Source organism: Sparus aurata, chromosome 8 (genome assembly GCF_900880675.1).
Source record: "Sparus aurata chromosome 8, fSpaAur1.1, whole genome shotgun sequence".
Classification (NCBI taxonomy): domain Eukaryota; kingdom Metazoa; phylum Chordata; class Actinopteri; order Spariformes; family Sparidae; genus Sparus; species Sparus aurata.
In genome coordinates this window covers 15,287,084-15,309,364 of record NC_044194.1, presented here as the reverse complement: position 1 = coordinate 15,309,364, position 22,281 = coordinate 15,287,084, and the positions used below count along the sequence as shown (strand labels likewise).

At 42.5% G+C, this 22,281-nt stretch overlaps 1 protein-coding gene across 2 annotated transcripts in view; it reads right to left on the bottom strand.

Annotated features, from left to right (window-relative positions):
• LOC115586869 (cGMP-inhibited 3',5'-cyclic phosphodiesterase A-like) overlaps positions 1 to 22,281 on the bottom strand; it is a 93,339-nt gene that overhangs the window by 33,849 nt on the left and 37,209 nt on the right. For both annotated transcript variants that reach the window (XM_030426287.1, XM_030426288.1), the window contains exon 2: positions 7,748 to 7,798. In XM_030426287.1, the coding sequence (XP_030282147.1) occupies positions 7,748 to 7,798 (51 nt within the window). The remainder of the gene's footprint in view (positions 1 to 7,747; positions 7,799 to 22,281) is intronic.

The window sequence follows — 22,281 nt, the reverse complement described above, 5'->3', positions numbered from 1 at the left end:
ATCTCAGCGTCAACAAACATGCATGCGTACACACACAAACGGACTTTTACAAACTTTACTCCTTGTTCGCAAACCACAGCCAACTCAAAACCTAAAACACAAGTCGCATTCACAAAGACTTAAATATAAATATACCTTGGGACTTAAACTAATCAAACTGGCATCGTCCTGAGCACGCAGCACAGAGACTCATGTGTGCACTACTAGTGTCACAATTCTTCAAATCCACAGTTTGCCCATTGTCAAACGAACACATCTGGATTTGGTAAATATGAAAAGATCATTGGATTTATGCCCTGACAGTTGTCATCTATATTCACAGATTCTTCTCCAGAAAGATGGGGCTGTTTCGCAACGAACCACCAGATTTGATCCTGGTGACTTACTGCAGATTGAGCAGGTTAAAAAAAATCGTCACCAAAAGTACCACGCTTGGGAATTCAACAGCAAACAACAAAAGACAGAAATTCAGTTTGTTTGAAAGTTCTGTTTCTCAGATCTGTCCGGAGTGAACCCCTCTCCTCAAACAGAGCAATAAATCATCCCTATCATCATTTCTGTTTGGCTCTGTTCTCCCCCTAAACGTAAACCCCCTTCCCAAACAAATTAATAAAGGATCTCTGAAAGTCAAAATAAGTGTAGCTTCTGGCTACCGCTGTATCGTCTCTGAAGTTGTGTTTTTTCTTCAGACGCACACACGTAGGCCAGGTCGGGGGGAATAACAACACACTGAGGAGAATTGATGATCCTGCTTTTGATTTTGGACGATAAAAGAACTGAACGCTCATTTTCTATTTCTGATTTTTACTCTACAATCAAAATCGTGACACCCCTAGTTTGCGCCCAGGTAAACAACGTTGAGCATCGTATCGCTCAGCTTGACCAACCCCAAGCCTGAAGAGGGCCATAAAAGTAGAGGGAATGATGAATGTGTCGGGCTTCATTTTGCACTGGGAGGAAGCCACTTAATGCCCAAAACTTGACATGAAAAATAAAGTCTGGTGAGCGGCTCCAGGTGCATGGGCCGCATTTGAGACGTGGGGATCTTGCTTCCACTAAATTTGCTTCTTATTGACCTGAAAAAATGACTACACCTGTCTGCTGCCATATGTAAGGCATTACCCTTAGAAACATTGCGCTGTTAAAATATATCTACCTTTAAAAATCCTGCTTCTGAACCTCTCTACATGTTTGTGAGCAGAGGACTGAGAGTTCGAGCTATTAAACGCAGCTGACTGCAGGGGAGATAAAGTCCCGACCATCCCTGGCTCAAGCGCTTAACTTCCTTTCATCTTGGCTTGAAGACAGTTTCTGATTTTTCTAATCTTCCAACAATCTGCAACCTAAAACTCAAGAATCATCAATAGACATCCCGGAACAGATCAAATTGCGAGTTACATAATATCATCAGGTTATATAAGCATTTCCTGTCAGGTTAGATGATCACTTTCATTCATCAGCCATGGCCACCTCTGTAGCAGTGGGCTTCTCTTTCTAAGAGGATATATCTCAGACGAGTCCCACATTGTGACCCCTGCTTGGGAAAAAGCGCAGAGTATCACAGAAAAAAAGCTATTGGACAGATGTTATGATGGAGCGTTTCAAAACTCTTAATATTTTTGTGAAAGTACCGCGGCTGGCGTAGACGTTCTTACCTTGGACACATCTGCAGTGTTTGTAAATTCCATTAAAGGCGTTGATTAAAATCATATTTTAACCTTCCAGTCAGGCTGTATATGTCTTTTATGACTTATTTCTAAACGATTCCCTAAGCATACATTTTTTTACTGCTGCCCCACATCACATTAATAGTAGCACACATTCACATCTGGGAACTGTCAACAAACGTCTGTCACAAGCTCACACTTAGCTCTGTGGAGACTTTTCTGAGAAATACACCCTTCAGAATTAGTGAGGGATCCAGCACCTCGGAGAGTCGTGTGAACACAGGAGTTACTACTTTAAATTACAGAGCAACAAGAGAAATGGCACGTCTCTGATCACCCAAACAACAGCTTCCTTAGTTTGAAAATGACTCATCATTCCTGTGTTTCCAAGGGAGATGGATCAGTCTTTCTTTTTAAAAGGGAACGTACACACACACACACACACACACACACACACACGGTCGGTGGCCATGAAAATAGCAGTAGACCTGCGTGTTGGAAAAGTGACAAACTGACAAACCCTCATCTGGTTAATTCATTGGCACATTGGATGAGATTTTAGAAAAAACTGAAAGAAAGTTACAGACTTCTGTCCTGACACATACAACAGTAAAACAGTGTAAAACGTAGTTCGACATTATGGGAAATGCATTTGTTTGTTTTCTTACTAAGATTTTGATAAAAAGATTGATACCATTCTCATGTTTCTACAGTAAATAGTATGAAGCAATCACCAGCAGCTGGTTAGTTTAGCGTGAAGTGTGGAGACAGTGGGAAGCAGCTAGCCTGGCTGTGGCAAGATTCCATGCCATTATTATGTAACCGTGATAGTCCGATAGATGTGCTATTGGACCAAAAAGCCCATTCGTCTGATAACCTGTTACACTGAGAACAAACGGCCACACTCTCCCTGCAGCTGTCAGTTCAGGGGGCTAATAGGGGCATCTCTTACAGTACAGTACCCAGTGACATACCCTTACCCTGACTCGACACTAATATATTACAGGCAAAGAACTCCAGGGAGAGTGTGTAATGAGACATCAGGGTTTCTGAGTAACTGACTGTCGGAAAAAAGGCCAGTCCCTTCACTCCAGAGGCCACAAAAACTACCAAGCAGCGCCTTAAAAGCTCACCGATTATTTGTTGTTTCTTTTACGTAGTACTAGGTTAGGCTAAGTTAGCTAGCCTACAGCTAGCTGTAGAATAACTAGCTCACGGTTATTTTTTATCTTGCAGATCTAACAGTGGTTTTCATCTTCTTGTGTAACTCTAAAAAAGCAAAACTTGGGGACTCGTTATGGCATTGTGGTTGTTTGCCTTTGTCAAGTTAATATTCCTGAGCTGTGGTGTTTTGGATATAAAATGTCAAAACTTGTGGTCACAGTGACTTTGACCTTTGGCCACTAAAATCGAATCAGTTTGTTTCCCTAATTTGAAGAAATTCCCTCAAAGCGATAAACTGCCATGAACTATTGCTTTGAATAAATGAAGCAGTCATACAACATGTTGATCTTCAGCCTGAGGACCGGTGCTCTCAGGGAACGAGTAAAGATTGCAAATGCACAGCAGTAAGATACTCAAGGGCACCTTAACAGGTTGGTCATTTGGAGTGATACTTATTCCATTTTTAATAGTGACAGCCCTCTGTGCCATTGTGGTTAAACTGTAGTGACCTTGTGCTATCCAAGAAGTCATACTTTTGGAGCTTGTGGATTCCTTCCTGTTTTTCAGCCTTTTGGTATATTCATGGCATGCCAATCTTTTGCATTTAACTGGCAAGAGACACACTGCTTTTAAAAGGAAATTTCGTGATTTGACTGATGCCAGCCCTTGACACACCCACTGATCCCTCTAATCCGGGCCCCTGTGCCAGCAGCCCAGTCACAAAAATTACCACAAATCTGTGTGATATTTGGTCACAAGCCCCCAGCTTTTGTCGACATCCTACATTTGATAAAACTGACTACCGGCATCAATAAACAGTCTTTATGACTCCTCGACGAGCCAAGTCGCATACTAAAGCCCGCTTGAATGTTCTGTTATGACATTTTACAATGAATAACGACGATGTACATGATCAATGGTCTTAATTGCCTGTTTGGATCAGTACGTCAATAGACATGCCATAGATTAACACCCGTGCAGCAGCTCATGTAAACCAAATGAAGGGCCAGTCAAAACAAACCAGCAATCACCAGAGAAGAGTGAAGAGCTGTTTGTCCACGCAGCGTCTCTGCACTCAAGACCATACTTAGTCTCTGAAATGTGCACCAAAAAGGTATTTGCAAAAATGACTGCTGATTTAATCTTGATATTGTTCAAGATGTTGAAGAAACATCTAATTTCAAACCAAAACCATCCATGACATGAAAAAATACACACAATAAATAATGTTACCCAGATTCTTTTTAACTGTACCCATGAACGTCAGATCTGCGTTCACACTAAGCGTACATTTTTCATGTGAGACATTTCAATAACAACACCATCGACCATTGCAACAGCACTGAGCAGTGGAAACATGACTGTTGGTGTTCCTGCTGTGTCCACATGTTTTCTGCCAATAACTCTGCAGAGGACAGATGGAGTGCATTTGATGCAACAAACAAAACGCTGATCCTTCTGTCTAATGATGATTATTAATGGGATACACAGACCGAGGTCACATTTTTGTAATTTCTGAGACGGTCCACTTCGTGCACTTTTAACCCCTCGGCTCCCTCGTCTAAACATACAGTCCTCTCAGCCTCCAGTAAAAGGGCAGTGATATGTGGGCTTCTCAAATTGTGCAATGGTGAGAATATAATGTATCCCGAAGGAGAGCTACAGACTGGACAAATGCCTCAAGGGCCAACCGAGGAAAGAACAGTATTTCATCCTCTTAGTAAACACATTTCTGGAGCTGAAACTGACAATTGTCTATGAACCGTTTAGTCTATAAAAAGTAAAAAAAAAAGTGATAAGTGTTAAAAATGTTCAATACAATTTCCCAAAGCCCGCAGTGACGTCTTCAGACTACTTCTTTTAGTCCAAAACTCTTCGTTTGCTATCATAAATTACAAAGAAAAGCAGCAAATCCTCACATTTAAAGGATAAGTTCATCCAACAATGACATTCTTAAAACAAGTCCCTATTTACACTAGTTGTTAAGGAGAATGCTGGGACAGGAATTTACTGTTAAACACCAGAAATGTTTTGGTGGCTCTTCTTAAGACACACAGATAAACACACTGCAGTGCTTATTTTGAAATTAACCCCTCGTCCTAATCCTCACACTCACACTAGAAATGCAGGAATGTGCTGAGCAAGACGTCGAGGGATATATTAAAAAAAACGACACTTAAGGGCGGCCATCATTTTTTCTCACGTTGATTTAATTTACACAGAACCCTCGAAAAAAATCATTACTGCGCAGCTTTATATTTCAGTGGCAGTGCAGTGAGTGTAATGGGCCCGATTACATCTGTCGAGATGGATTAGCCGAAGAGGAGCCTGGGAGATGCCGATGCTCTCTATTTAAAATAACAGAGCGGTGATACGGTGCGAATCACAGCAGAACAGTAACACAAAACTCCGCAGAGACACTCCTCGCTCCCTGCCTCAGCTCCGACAGCCAAAACTACACCCAGCAGCACTTCCCACTTCCCCACCGCGACCCAGCTCCCCTCACAACCTCCGTCAGCTCAGACCAAAGCCGTGCTGAGCCAGGTCCTCGGCTGCAGCCAGGATACAATTACACGCTATTACACATTTTATTAAAAGGGGGTGTGTTAGGGGGGAGAACAAAACAAAACAAAAAGGAATAACTGCCTCATTAAAGTTTTACTGGGAAAGGTCAAGGCAATTGACCCGAACATGCCACCATCTCATCTGATCAACAGAGATAGACACACAGACAAGACTGGTAGAGAAGCGTGAATTTGCTGGCATAAAGTACAGAGCAAACAAAAGGGATGCATGAGGTAAAACAGATGGCTTATGCCGGCCGATGAGCGAGCGAGGATTTACCGCATCAGCGCTGCAGCGGGCACAGTCATGAGTCTTACTAACTGAATGAGCATACTATAAATAAAACCCGAGTTAAAGTGACATTCTACTCCTCAGTTTTCTCTCAGAGAAATGACACCAGCTCAGAGGTGTTTTACTGTTGCTTGCACATCATAAAAAAGTAGGAGCTTGAAAATTGCTAATGCCTCCGTATCATTTGTGGCGGATCCAATTATTTCCCGGGCAGAGGACAGTCGAAAGAGTGTGTTTTCAGTCTCAGCCAGCCATAAATTTAGTCTTGCCACAGGACCCAATTTAATGAGAAAATACTCCACTCGACTGCCATGATGGGACCAACCAGAGAAAGGCCGGCGACCTTTTGCGACTCCCAAAGCCGCAGTTTAAGAAAGTCTGATCTCGAGTGTTTGAAGCGCTCACTGTGATTTTGAGAAATCTTCAAAATGACTGCAATGTCATGGCTTGTCTGGCTCACGGACCGCTCTTCCAGCCTTTCTGTAATTTAGAATAACAGTCACCAGATCCGGGCCTACAAGCACCCTTTTTCTCCGATAATCTCCGCGGGTAATGTTCCAAAACCAATGTGTTTTCAAGTCGAAAACAAATATTTAAATAGCTCTTTCCATACATAACTTCACTGTCAATTGCTAAGCTAAAACATCCACCGCAAGCTTTGGACAGGGGAAAAAAAGGGAAAAAAAAGAAAAAAGTGGTTTGGAAAATGAGCCTGCTAATGTGTGCATGTTGGCGAATACGACACCGTAGAGATCAATCAAGCAGCGCTCCAGTCTATGGCTAAAGAGCGGGGTGTGTGATTTACGCCCTCTACAAGGTGCCATGCGCACCGTTGTGAGGCGCTACCAGCCTCTCTGAACCAACAGGAGAGCAGAGCCAAGGGAATACAGCCACGAGATGGGAGAGGGATGCCAACATAAGCCTCGGCGTCTTACATGTCCTGTCAGTCTCTGGACTATTACAGGATTCCACTGACGAACGCGCAGCACCACTCCCCCCCCCCACCCCACCCCCCAAAAAAAGACTGAGCTGACCACTGAGTCTAAATGGCAGCTTTAGGAACGCATCAATCAAAAAATATGTGCTTGCCTACTAACCCCACATAACAAATTGATATGAGCCTTGGAGAAAATTTCAGAATGGTAACGTGCCATTAGAACATTTCTCAGGGCATAATTCTGTTCGGCTGATTTTAGGAACTGATACACCACCGTGAGTCTTCACATCTCTAGGAAATCATCTAGTGTGTAATTCGATTTCAGGCCCAATCATGCGCTGCAAAGTTATGATCACTATTCATGAAAAATCCCCTAATGTTCCTCCAACCACAACTTTTTGGAGTTGGAGTTCTTTCAACCAGAGCATACACTGTCAGCGCAAAGGCATTGTCTATTCATTTCTAAAGGATATCCTCCTGATAGCAGCACATGCAGTGCACACATACTGTATATGGCCATGCCAACGCCAAGGGCATTGTTTGTTCTTTAAGTTCTCCGGAGTCCTGCCCTGTGGCTCCACTGCGGCTCGATACATCAATTCGCAAACATGCACACACTCTTTCAAAGATGGGAAAGGTAATCTGAAGGATGTGGCTGTGTGTGTCTGCCCTCTACAAGCTGTGCCCTCTGTGTCGTGTCCTTCTAGTTTCAATTCCCTGGCTTTTAATGGCTTGTGCAGAGCCTTACAGCCAAATCACAGACCTGCGTCCTTTAGACTCACAGAGTACAACAAGGACTCTGGTGGGAAGTGACACCTCTGGACATGCTGTTTAACCACGGCTAAAATGAGCGGCTGAACAGGCCTGTTAGTGGTAGGATTTCTGCTATTTGCGTCATTTACTAGGTGTGCGTGTGAAGGCAAGTGACAGAAATCAGGAAGCTGGTGCGTGTGTTTTCTTGTCAGCTGTTTACCAGTATTTAGTGTGCCTGATGTGCAAAGCACACAGCAATCGATTCGATGTACTCAAAATATATAAAAAAATTTCGCCATGCTTCTCCAAAAATTACATAAAAACGTGCTGATAACTGGTGTGTCTGTGATGCTCTGTGCACAGTGCTAACCTGTGATCCTCGGGAGCCTCTCTTGTGGTCCCAGTCTGAGCGGGGGAGCATCTGTGGGAAACAGAGACGGAGACATGTTCAAACCACAGTCCTGCACATCCTGTTTCTGTTAGCATCCCACAACTTTGCCTCCTCACAAAGGCCACACCATAATGGAGATATACTGCGGGAAAAGAGGAGGAGCAGGAGTGGCGATGCAAAGAGTTGAGGACATGTGTGTGTGTTGGGGGGAGATGGAAACGCTCATAAATGCAGAAATGGGTTTTGTCTATTTTTTTATTTTTTTTTCACTTTCCATTAAGCGCAGACGTCTAATGCAATTTCACAGTCAGGTTTTGGTTTACTTTAGCTCCAATTCCCCGCCTAAGGGGCTGGTGGAGGCTGAGGATTTTTATGCTGTCTAATTACCAGCCACTGTGTCCTCCCACAGGCCTTGTAAACCCGTTTTCCACTTTCTCGGGGAGTCACCGAATGCATCACTGCAGCTCTGTCACTGATTTTCGGTGCACACGCGTTGCAGGAGAGCCAAGTCAACATTTAACACCCCATCCTCCCTCCTTGCCCTCTGTTGGAGCTTTCTGGCCCAGAACTGAGAAGCCCTGAGAAACCCAGCATGTCGCTGTGACAAATTGCTGCTGCGCACACTGAGGCAAGGGGCTCAGCGTAAGAGCCAAACTGATAATTCAGGTGCAATTTACTGTGTCAGTGGAGGTCATTGAGTTGTGTCACGCTGCGACGCTGAAAACATTGGGGAAACAGTGGGTCTTCTGGATAGCAGCGTTGTCGTGCAGAGTGTTTTCCCACAGAGCTGCCTTGTTCTAAACAAACAACAGTAAAGTTATTGTTCCTGCAAATATGAGGTTGTTCAGCGTGTACATTTATTACTTTAAAAACACAGGTATATTGCGCTGTATGCTGAATCGAAGACTGCAGAATGTTTTTTTTTTTCATTTACAGTACCTCTGGTTTTATGAGCTGAGGTTTTACAGTATCTGGCTCTGCTATTTCTTCTCCCACTCTAAATTCAATGGAGGTGAATGGAAAAATGTGTTTGTGTTGCTTAAAGCACCAAAACGTACAAAACAAATCCCTGGCACTTTTGAATATTATTTATCAACCAAAAAGCAACAAACAAAGCTAATATTTGAGGGAAAAAGGATATTGGGTATATAACTAATCAAAATCTGAGCTCCATTTGCACTGTGTGGGCATGCTTTGATCATTTCTGACTGGCAGTTGCTGACATAAACAAAGAATCCCTCAGCTGTCTTCCTGTTTCCATTGAAATATTGCTAAAGTTTGAAAAATCCCTTTCTCCCGGTGAAAAAAGGGGAGCAGACTGACGGAAATCTGTTCCAACTGATCCAACTTTTGCAGAAAAGAAAGCTCTTTCTTACACATTCTGACACATTTAAAGGCCTTAAGCTGTGCTGTAGTTACAAATTGAGAATCAAAGCAGATTGAAATCCTGTGTTTTGAATTGAGGTGAAGAGGGTTGTTTTTTTTTCCGTTCTTGATCGTTAAATGTGCCATTTCGGCTGCAGGGAGACACAGGTCTGTTCTGTCAGCGACTTTGTGGGAAGATTACTGTACACCTCATCCTTCGGTCAAGGTTCTTGCAACAATTGGTGACGCTCCACCGAACGCAGTGACCCTGACAATAAAGCGAACAAGGTCGTCATCATAACAAACGCAAACATCACGATGCACACCCATTCATTAAGCGCAACCGCTTTTTCCACAGCTTGACATTTAGGAGCAACGCGAGGGGTTTGCCCTTTCTCAACGAGCATCTTCACTCTCTCATCCTCCATTTTCTTGGACTCGGACTGCAGCTACAAAGAGCCTAGCTTCTCTGATCTTTCACGCGATAATATCTGTGAGTCACTTCAAAGCTCCATCAAGCGTGCGCGAAGCTTCTCATGCATTAAAATAGCCATACTAGACGGAGAAGGATGTCAACAAGCAATCGGCTGTGTAAAAGGCTTGTGTATTGGATAAAATGACTGTAAATGATAGTATCAGCCAGGCAGAGAGCTGTTTGTCTTATTCTTCACTGATCTGACGACAGGGCTTTTTGCTTTTTCAGTATAGGAGCTGGCAGCAGCTCCTCCGTGGTCACAGTCCTGCTCCATTAGAAGGTCCTAGTATCAGTGAGGCTCTCCAGGCGCGCACACATAAACAGCCTTTCGACTTACGGTCTTATGTAACCCAACCTTTCATCTCCACGCTCTGACAGTCAGGCCCAGACTACACAGAAGTCTACATGCGCCCCTTTGATGTGCCAAAACAAAAAAAAAAAAGCCACACAAAATCAAAGCCGGGCATGAAACATTCGAGTGCACAGACGGACTTTACAGGCCGTGGCAGAGTTCATTTCCTCTAAAACTCGCTCAAACAATTTGATCAGCAAATACTAAACCACGCACTGGATGCAATCTGGTGTTACTGTGTTCAAATGTTTGGTTTGATTCTGTTGTTTTTCCTTTTCCTTTTTCACCAGAAGTGGAAAATCGGGAAACCAAAAGCTGGTGTTGGTTCTTTCAAACTTCAAACCACCGACATTAGAATAAACAAGAAATTGCTGAACCACAAACAATCGTCAATCATTCAGAGACAAACAACAAAAATAAGTAAAAAATGGATGAAGTGCAATGCTACCCTAATTTTCTAAAGAGCGCTAAAAGTATTGTTTTCTTCCAGGTGAGTTTTCATTACTCCATGCACTCTGAACACAAGGTAGCACTCCTTAGAGCGCATACCTCCACCCCAAGGCCCAACAGCCCCATTTAGTACAATCTTATTCTAATCCAGTATCAAATAAAACACATTTAAATCTGCTAGATCTGGATTTTTGTTAGGATCTGCAACAAACTGTTCTAACTCATAGATACAAGCTCTCTTAATATGCCACGCAAATTTCAAAAAACGCCTCTTGCATTTTCTTTAACCAGTGTTAGAATATATGGGGAAAAGGTTTCTAGATCCGTCCCTTTATCAAGATAGCCACAAAAGTTAATGGGATCTATTCTGGACCAACCAGCCAACCAACCAACAAACAAACCAGCCACCAATAAAACAACAAAGGAAACATTAAAAATGATCACCACAATTATTTTTCTCAGTGGCCTCTCAGGGCTTCCGTACAAAACTGCTCCAACTTTGGTCTAAATACAGAACTAGACTTTATCACACAGGCTAAATATGAATGTATCACTGAAATCAGAATGCATATGACATAACAAAGAGGTTATACATCGTCTGTTAAAGCCAGTTGATCATTAACAAAAAATAATGAACAAAAAAAAAAAAAGAAAGACAAAAAGACTAGTTCAAGCTTTATGACCTTGTTTTGTTTCGGCAGGATGGAGCTGAACAGTATAAGATTGTACTCAAAACACGTGACAGCTCACTGCCAATATTATGTCTAAAAACGTAAAACCACACATGAATGATTTCTTAGATATCTCCTGGTTTTTCATGGATGCCCTCCAGGCAGCACAACGCAGCCGAAGCAGTAAAATTTCCAAATGGATTTGTTTTTGTCCTGAAGCTCCAGTGCACCCACTGGGAAAAATAACAACTTTGCAGAAGTTATGCCCTTTGTTTCACCCTCTGCAAGATTCATTATGCCGCCCTGTAACTCACAATAAGCCAGGACGAGCAGTGGCTTTCCATCACTTACAGCAATACTTGTGATTTATAAAGAGACTGAAAGCAGTCCTCAGAAGGAAAAATGCTTTGTGTCTTTGAAAGTGGAAGTCTTTCAATCACAGCGCTGCAGCTACCAGAGTAACATGACACACTCAATAAGGTCTGAGGCATTTTTATGGGACTCTGGCTCCATTGTGGACGCATTCTGGACACGAACTGTACTTTCATGATTCAGAGTGATCTTCTCAAGAAACAAATAAGATAATTGAATCAATAAACTGAATTTAAACACCGATCTCAGCACATGGTGTTGAGGTGGTAATCTGCTTGTTGAGCCGGTAACTGGTTTCTATCCATGCAGATAGTTTTGGGTTTGGTTTTGAGACATCTGTTTGATTTCTGCTTCCACCCCGATACCGTAGACACGAATGGAATCACATTTAAAAAACTTCAACTGCGATGTGTCTTTCCAGGAACAATGTGGATAACCCACAAACCTCACTGTCAACAGTTTACTTTGGAACTATTTTCCACCTATGAAGCCCATACTGAGTGAGGCCGGTGGAACATTCAGAGTCACATTGTTCCTGGAAAGAGATGTTGCTGTTGAATTTAGAATGATTTGAACCAAAAACAAAATTCCATTCACTCTCGTTGTAAAGGGATGGAGACATAAATTTCAACATCAACGGATATCTTCCTGGCTGGATACGGCTAGAAGGAAGCAAGGAAATACTTTTTTGTGTGTGTTTGGATTAACTTGAAGGAGACTAACTCTACGTTAGCCAAACAGATTGAGTGTTTTCCAAATGTTACATGTTTTCAGCTCTGTTGCTCTGCTTGTTTATTACGTTGTGACGATATTCTGTGTTATGTTTCTTTGGTTCTTCACGTTTTCGCACCGTACATCATGAGATTCGGTGCTTGGAAATGTTACAACCCAATCGCCAGTATAAACGTTGGCAATGTTTCTGCAAAACCACTGGTATGTTGAAACGTAACTTTTCTTTATATTGCAACATTTATTTACATGCAATTTCTATTTCTATCTCGTAACAGCACTGTGTTTATGCTCTGGTTAGGTTTAGGCAAAACAAACAAAAGACTGTGGATGCCACAACTGCAGCTGAAACTTGTCCAAAAGTCTTGTTAAAAGAAAACCTTTTTTGTCTCTGCAAAGAAGCCGTAGATATCCCAAGGTCTATTAAAAGCACCCGTTTTTGTCGCCCTAAACATGGCTGCGGATTATCCTGAGGTCTCTTGGAAAACAGCTAGTCTTGTAACCAAAAACACGGTTGGAGATGTCACAATGTCCCGTCAAAAATGTCGGTTTTGGCGCCACAAACATGGCTGTAAATGTTACTTGTTGCCTGTAACAATTCCCTCCACCTCCAGACACATAAACATGTAATGTGAACATGATATGACACGTTTTATTGAAATGTCAAAATGGTATGTGGCTTTTGACACGTACGAATGTGAATGTATCACAGTTTGTAGATTTGAACCTCTTGGCATAAGACATCCTGCCTCATACTGTCCAGCTCGATGACAGTTTGTTTAGAAACATTTCTCTGCTTCAAGGTAAATAATGGGAGGGACGCTCATGAGTAGATGATATGAAAATGTCAGCAATACAAAGAAAGCAGCCAGCCATAACATATCCACTGCCCTCTGCAAATGAGCTGCACTCTCATGAGTCAAAACAGTGCCAGCCAAGTAAACTCCCACCCTTCCTCTCACCCAGAGTGTTAAGAGGGCAGCAGTGTGGATGCCAGTATGCAGCCATGCCCTGTCCACCACCATGGCTCCGAGCCACAGCCCACAGCAAGCTGCTGTGCCTCTGAGGTGCTGGGTAAACACCACGGTGTCAAAGCACAAACAAACTAACTGGAATATGCTTTGACCTGCTCCCACCAATAACCAGTTGAGAACCACTTCCCTGTGGGTGCAAAGTGGTGGGAGCCGCAGCAGCAGTAGCAGCGGCGGCACCCATAGTGCAGCTCAACTTTCACACCGATCGACCTGAAGCCTCGTAATTAGCCCGACCCACTGTCATCCGCTCACTACCGAGTACTTTTCTAAATCTGTCTGGGGAGAGAAGCGGAAACTGCCTTGTCCTAATATAGCTCAGTGCAATTTAACTGCTAGCAGTGTTTCTTAATCATTCATTCATGATCAGGCCTTCATTCTTCTTTCTCTGCCTCTCGTGTCCTATTTTGTCCCTCATTACTAGCTTCATGTGAGTGGAGTTGATGTGTGTTGACTCTGATATTCAGTAGTTGCGTTATCTTGTTAGCGCCTGGATTTACTCTGACTCAAACTCAGTGTCCATTGAGGACACGGCAACCAAGAAATGCAGACTAGAGATCTTCTGTTTGGGGAAAAAACAGAGATTGCTGATTTTACAGTATGGTTGGGTTAATTAAGGCAGTGTTGGAGGGGCCAGGAGATCACACTGCAGGATTTCCAATCAGCTTGACCCAAGGGTTTTACGCACCACCTCTCGGTCTAATTAAACCCGCTATTCTCGCGCTGAGAGTCGGGCCTGCACAGTCATGAGTTCACACATATGCCTGCTTGCTAATCGCACGCACACACATGCACTCGGGCTCACACCGGCTGCCTCCAGGTCTCAGAATTTCTCTCACTTATTCCTCCTTTGTTCCTTTATCACGGCTCTCTGTCAGAGATATTCTGACGTCTGCTGCGCTTGACTCAGACATCCCCGCGCTCAGTTTCATTTCAGCCGTCGAAAAAAAAGAAGAAAGTAGGTCAGATTTGGAGTGCTAAGTCTCTCCGTGTAAAGGCTTCAGAAATGACAGCGGCTTATTCGTCAGGACACCATCAAGGCAACAATCAAAGATCCTTGTACTCAGTTTCACGGGCGATACAGCCACAGTAAACTCTGTGTTACTCATCACGGCCTTGAGAATAAGGTGTAATCTTGTTCTGCACCCCCAGGTGGAGGTATTCTCATGATTAGTCTCATATAGCTGTTTTCTATTGGGCCCCTCTTTGGGAAGCTGTGTTTTTTTGTTTTTGTTGTATGATGATATTTTTTTTCAAGAATAATGACATTGTGCTGTATATTTACAAGATTTCCTTTTCGGATAATGGAAGAATCGTGCCGCACCAGAAGCAAATGTTGTTTTACTTGGTTTACATCTAAAAATCTGCTTTAATTTCTCCGCTTTGAGCACAAAAAGCTTTATAAGCCTCTGATCTACCTGGTGCTCTTTATTTCTACTCTGATGTGCAGAAAGATACAGACTTTCTTTAGGACTGTCAGCCTTACAGTTTTAGCATTACATTTTGTATCCAACAATCAATGACACATAATATAGACTGAAATGAGAAGTGGATGGCTGCCGTTTTAATCTTCTTTCTAATCAAAGTATTTACTTTCCCACATGTGTTTTTCTCTCACATTTTCATTAAATAAACTATCATCCTCCTCTGGAAATATCTTCATAAACTGTCCTTTATTTTAGTTGGACACAGGGCAACAGAAGTGCTAAGAATTAATAGGGGTGTGTACTGTATACAGTAAAACTGCAGGAACAGAGTGTGGAAAGGCTCGGGTCCAGGCAGACACACATTTTCTGACCCAAACTGTCTGGCTCTCTGTCCCTGTGACTCCGAAAAAACCTCGTCGCACCTTCTCCTCCGCCACATCCACCCTGAGCGCGGCAGCCGTCCACTGGGAGGACACTCATAAATCCTTCCCTGCCCGCCTGCTGAGGGGAGAGTACGGAGAGTCGTTCCTATTCACGCTGGCTAATGTTTTACAGGTTTTACCGTGGGGGTCAGTCAGCGTGGGTCATTTGCGTCATCGCCGGAGGGAAGGGAACTAGTGAGGTGGGCTGCCAAAGCGGTGGGGGCCGTGCGCGGTGAATGAGGAACACACTTGTGTGTGTGCGGAGATTAGCACACGCACACCTAAAAGCTGTTTGGCATCCGCACCCTTTCACATTCTTTGTCAGCAAACAAACACACACACACACACTTAATGACCAAATCTTACTTGCATGTGCATAAAAAAAAAGTGCACAAATAAGAACACATGATGTATTTCACACACCAGCACTGAATCTGCACTCTGTTTACCCCTCCTCAACTCTTCACACTTTCTTACTAAGACTCTAATTTCTGAAGTGTGACTAATTGGATTTATCGTCTTTACGTTTCCTGGGAGAGACTTAGCCTGATCCTAGAAGAAACCCAGTGCATCTCTCTGCTAGAGATAGATCTGTCAGCCTCCCAGGGCGAAAGCAGAGGCCACAAGGATGCCGTGGCCCAGAGAAAACCTCAATGGGAGTACCCCATATTCTGACCTCAAAAACGCGGCAGCATGAAAAGTGTTACAGACAAAGCAAAAATCTCTTCACAAGAGCCTCTATGGATAGTATTCAGATATTCTTCAAGCCTCATCCGTGTGGTTTCACGATTAAAAAGCATCACCTTTTATTTTTTGGTGATATCATTTGGGCACACACTTTTTTTTTTTTTGCTTCTTTCACTTGTGGGCTCTGGCCGACTCCTTCTCGAGCTGTCCGGTTCCCAGCTCCGCACATAAAGATGGGTGAAAAAGAGGGGATCTGGCCGGGTAGACCTGGCAGCCCGCCTCAAAACAGCATGCCAACGCCATTAGTGTATAATGGTCCAGTCAGGATTACTGCCGGGGCCTGGAGAGCTGAGAAGGGGAACACAGTACTCACTTGTTTGTTTGTTTTACAAGCCCTTTCGCTCTGTTCAGTCTGCAAGGTGCCAGTGGGCTTTGTGTGGTTTAATTCACAGTCGATTCAGGCGATGTACAGTGTGTCAACAATAGCCGCTACTCTATGGGCACTTGGTTGGAAGAGTTATGTCAGAATAAATAGGCTTTGACACCGCAATTCATTTCATAAATCTGAGCTAACTTGTCTTCCTCTGAAATTCAGCCGTTAAGCTTGTGCTGTCACTCATTCTGTGGTCAATACGTTTTCCCCAAAGGTGACTAAACCTGCCTGTTAATTGGCTAATTAGACACAAATCTAGTGTACAGCCAAATCTCTCGTATGTGCTTTCTGTGTGTTACTGGCCCGTGCTTTATGTTCATCAAATAAGATAGACAGCACTGAGATAAAGAGTGCATTTCCCCATCATCCATCAACGCGGTGATTCAGTCCTTCAGTTTGCTTGAGCCGCTTGGGTATTTTCCAGCTGAGCTTTCATCACAAAATGGAAATGGTAATATTGATTTATATGTCTTCTTAAAGACTTTCTGTAGCGTTTATGAATTAAATTATGAAAGGCGAGGCAATCAGGAGTGCAGGCTGATAAAAAGGGTTAAGCCACATTTTTCCCTATTTTGTTTCCCACAGGACTTATTCAAGCAATGAAAAATGGAGAGATTTGTGCTGGTTTGGTGCACAGTGCAGGTCTCAGACAACAGGGCTGGGTGTTACAGTTCCACTGTAAAATGTTTTTATGAAACCATAAGTCTGACCGGGACAGGAGGCAATATTTCTTTTGGAGGAGTCGATCTACGTCAGGAGGGTTTTTCAAAGTTAATGAACAGTTGAATAACAAAACCATTTGGACCTTACCGTGACATGTGAACTGAAGCAAGCACACTTTCACTCCTGGGGCCTCATTAATAAAAAATGTTCTAGGATTTATGCTTGAACTTAGTCTTAAGATCATTTCCAACCGTGTGCTTAAGTTTGATTCATAAACGATGCTGAGCATAAAAAAACTCCTGCTAAAGCAGATTCTGAGAATCCCATTTGTAATTTAAACTTAAAGGAGACCTAATATGCTTTTTCATCCATGCCAACAGGAGCTCCTCTCTCCCACAGAAAACATTGCTCCTGAAGCACCTCCTCAGTAATTTCACCTTTAATTCAATGACTTTGTGACATCACACTACATCACCATTTCACACATTTGCATAATATATGCCTGTATTCATGGTAAAAATGAAGCTAATTGGTAGCTGAAAACAGGACTGAGCTGACTATAGACATAGTGAGCCATGCTGGCTCTGGCATATGTGAGCTGACCAATCAGAAGAAACCAGGTACTCAGGAGGAGGCCCATTAAGAGACAGGACCTTAAACATTAGTATTAGTAGACAAAGTATCAGACAGAGGGGGAAACAAATGCATATTTTGAGCATTAGAGCAGGTAAATCTATTCCAGTAGTTACCCCAAATAGAATTATGAACCTGAATAAAAAATGTGTCTCCTTTAAATCAACTTAAACTGACCACAACTGCCTTGCTATTCCCTGCATGTAATGCAGCACAACTAAGGGGTTTAATCAGGAAAAGACATGAATCCAGACAAAATGAAACTTCTTGGAAGAAAAAATTACAGGCATGGTGGACAAGGGGACAAATATTATTCAGTTGAACAAAAAGTGGGTTGAGAAACAAAGACAAACAAGCAACGTCAGAGTGTGTCGCCACTGCACACTGTTCATTAAGCTCATGCAAAGTTAACCACAGGGTTGGGTGCATACTGTATGTGTCCTAAACTGCAATATCCCTATAAAGGGGCAGGAAAATCACTTAAGTTAAGTCTAGACTTTGCTTAGAGATAAGATCATTTCCACATCAAAGTAAGGTTTAATAAATTACTACTTATACATGGTTTTCGCTGAAGTCATACTTTGGAAAAAAAAATAATTGTGAGTCCGCTTTTATAAATGAGGCCCCTAAATTATGTTAATTTTGGCTGAAAAGTGACATGTGGAAATCTGCTTTTTGATAACACCGGTCTAGCTTTAGTATCCAAACTAAGTTTGTGATAAGATAATTCATAGAATAGGAAATGAGAATCTAATAACGCAGAGTTCAGTCAAAGGCCCTGCTATGAAAGTAGCATGGGAATTTGTGAATACATGCTGCCTCCAGCGCATACATCATTCAATCGTTTATTCACAGGGCTGACTCAGCAACGTCTGTGTTCTGTGTTTTGTCTGTACTCATCAGAGAGAGGACCACACACACACACATACACACGCACATCTCCCCACTATTTCAGCTGCACATAGAACATTTACAATCCCATCAAGATTCCCACAGGACTACAGTCAACAAACAGACAGTGACTGCCCGCTCAAGCATGTGCCTTTAAATCACATCCCTACATCCTTTATAAATCACCGAGGTAGAAACATAAATGTACAGTCAGGACAGCACCTATGTGCCGACTGATGTACTCAAAGCATGTGTGTGCATGCATGAAAGTGTGTGACTGCCGGTCTCTAATAAACAGCATGTGCACCTGCATGAGGGCATAAATCTCTGCTTCCTCTTTTTTTGCAGGTGGAAAGATTTGCATTACAGAATCTGTTCCCCCAGGGGAGGTTCAGGTCAGCCCCATGGGCAGGTTTTCCACCATTACCTTTTAAAGCACTTGCTTTATCAGTGAAACGCACAGAGGGCTCTAGTTCCCCAAGTAGAAGGAATGCAGGGGTCTGCAGGGACCATAACGGTACAGAGGGAACAAGAGATGGCCTTCCCTCCCACACTCTGGTGGGCTTCGCTCCATGAGGCGAAGCACAAAGCCATTAAGAATGAGCCATCATGCCGATAGCCATCCTGGAAACCTGGCTTAGAGCAAAGTAAACAGGGGGATAAGATAAAGATGCTGGTTTTCCTCTGGGGAAATAAACGGCAGGCTCCATGAGTGACAGAAAACCATCTTATTCGATCACACCCTCGCTGGGGCTCAGCAAGCACTATACAGTATATAGTATCTCAAAGCTCTCTGCCTGGCTCGCTTAAATGATATATGATGTGATAATAACCAAAGACGCTGTTGTAATAATTTGTTGTCACTGTGTCGTGCAGCAGTTACGCCTTTGGCAAAGGAATATCGTGAAGTATGGTTTCAGTTGAGCTCTATTGAAAAGTGACAACAGCTCTGTGACTGGACCACCCAGACTGATTATTCACAGGCCCACTGCCGAGGCACATTTGTTCCAAACTGTGAATGTGCGAGTGGATGATGCTTTATGTGTGTTTAAAAATACAGCCGCAGATTTAAAACACCCAGCAGACACAGGAGGGAGCAACATTAGCAACAGAGAACCATGTTTGGATCCATGTTTTGATACACGTCAGGCGACATGGATATAACATTCCCTCTTCTTTCTTCTTCTTTCGTCTGTGCTCAGGTTTGGTCTTCATCAACTTCTGGGGATGATATTGGTCTCTACACCTGTCAAGTGCCACGCTGTTCACAAGCTTGGTTCTAACTTCCTATGTGTGCCATTTGGTTTTTGGCAGGCAGCATACAGTGTTTTTTATCAGAGCTTGTTTGCGGAAGGTCAGGAAGTCATTCTCTGTGGGTCCTTCACTGCAAATAACACCTTCTGCATTACCTGAAGCCATGTGATCTATCATGACAGCCCTGTCACCAGAATGAAATGGGGCCGTGAACGTTTCTGCAAACCACTGACACTCTCAAATCTGTCATATCATGTTTACATTACAGGTTTTTTCCGACCTGATTTTCATGTCAGGAAATAGAGGGGATGACAGTGAAGTTAAGAGACAAGAGTTGCGAGAAAGTTCCATGGTTAGCAGAAACGTACACTGTCTACATTTATTCCTACACGTGCATTGATTATATACATAAAAATATTAAGCCACTCCGCCCACCTATCAATTTTACTGGCACTATGTGACTTGAGTGAGAGAGTAGGATCACGGCGTTACATATATTTTTACTTCAAGATACAAGTTTTAAAGAGATGACAGCGTTATAATGTAATGAGTTTGGTTTACAGTTAGCACCTATTTCATGTCTGTCAAATTATTACAGACCTGGGATTTGTGTTTACGATAGCGGTGTTGCACTTAGAAACTGTGGGGGGGGGGGGGGGGACAAATCACACTAAATGTCAAATTCTAGATAATGTTGCTTTAAATAGCAACAGCTTTAAATAGAGGGCAAAAGTTTTACTTGCATAAAACGGGGATAACTTTCTGAAATGAAAACGATATTTCCACAGTTTGCTTTGTGATAATGTCAACAGAAGATAAAATAAGTGGCACCATGATGCGTTTCCAAAATTCAAATTTTATCAGATTATTTCTGTTACTGATTCATTGATAGTTGTGATTGATATGAAGCTAATTTTAAGTATTTGCATCTGTATTTATAATTGTAGTATAAATTTTGAATGTAAAATCCTGATCTTCATTGTAGCTAATAAATGCAGGTGTGTGTGTTTACATCATATGTCTTTATGTTTATCCATGTGTAGGTATACAGTTAACGTACAGTATGTCCCTATGTGTATACCCCTCTGCATGGCTCCCTCTCTTTTCATGTCCATGTGTGTCTGTGTAACAGTGTCTATGTAATCATGTGTGCTCAGGATCTGGAACAGCATGAAGGCCAACCACAAGCTAACAAAAAAAACAAAAAAACAACATTGTTAACACTGTTAGTCTGCTGTTTAAACATGGAAGGAATCCTAGTAAAAATATTCAAAGCATTTGTTTCTTTTTCCACACTCACCAACACAGAACTCTCCTGGATCCTATTGATCAGAGCCACCGGTGCCACGCACCTACACACACGGACACACACGCACACACACCATGGCAAAAGGCTACTTGTGTTTACCTAGCCATGTGACTGAAGCTACGGCACATCCAGTGACGTCAGACTACATTCCACACATTCATCAGTCTCAGTTCTCACTGATACTGTCTCAGATGCTGCGGAACAGAGGGAGCAGAGATCATGCATTATAAAAGCAGCAATCATTCACCGGGGCCTGTGTTTGCTATATTTATCTCTTCCTGATAAAAGAAATAAGCACTACTTTGTGTTTGCTATCCGTTTTCATAAGCAGTTGTGTGCTCGTGAACAGCCATCGCCTGAAATAGCCTTCCTGTTCCACTTAAAACGTGGAACCCATAAATAATTGCAAAACTGCCGTCAAGAGATGGATACAAACAACTCACTGCATAAATATGTATGAACACTTCAGCTTTAAACTACTGTATGTTTTCTCTGGTGCTTTCGCTTGTGGAGCTTGGAACTTATTGTTGAATTAGTTTTCTCTTGTATTATAGAGAACACCAGTGGCAGTGAGGATCCTACAGTGCACTGTATGTATGGTAATGTACAGTATATGAATCTTGAGGTACTAAACTGTCCAGATGTCCAAAGCAAGCAAGACGGTGAACATTTTTGTTACAGTTACAGCTACTCGCCAACTACCAGAGCAGAATGGAGCCATTTTTAACATCCAAATGTCAGCTGTGAAAAGGATCTATTATGTCAGATTATCTGGTACTTTGAGGGGTTTACGGATCCAGTCTCAAGCTTCCTGGACCGCACAAAGATTCGACCAGGGCCACCCCAATGATATCAGACACATTTTATACTTTACAATTTAAAATCTAGATGATTAACACTGGCACTTTCTAGGCTGGACCACAGAAAAAAGACAATGAGAGAGGCATCCCGTAGCAGATGACAGAGCTGCCAAACAACGGCAAACATTATTGCTCTTGAGGCTGGAGCATACTGTTGTTGACAGAAACCTTACACTGTAAAAAAAATTCTGTATAATTTACGGTAAAATACTGGCAGCTGTGGTTGCCAGAACTTTACCGTAGAAAATACGGTCACAATGTAACTGTAAATTTCACATTAGAGAACTGTTATTTGTTTACGGTAATTTGCTGTAAAAATAACAGTTATCATATAAACCTGTTTACGGTAAATTCTTTTAAAAATAACACATATAATGTAAAACTAATTACAGTCCATCAGTGAAAAAACAAGGTAAAACTGTAAGATATGTTACGGTATTTTATTGCAAAGTTCAACTACGGTAAAATACTGGCAGCTGTGGTTGCCAG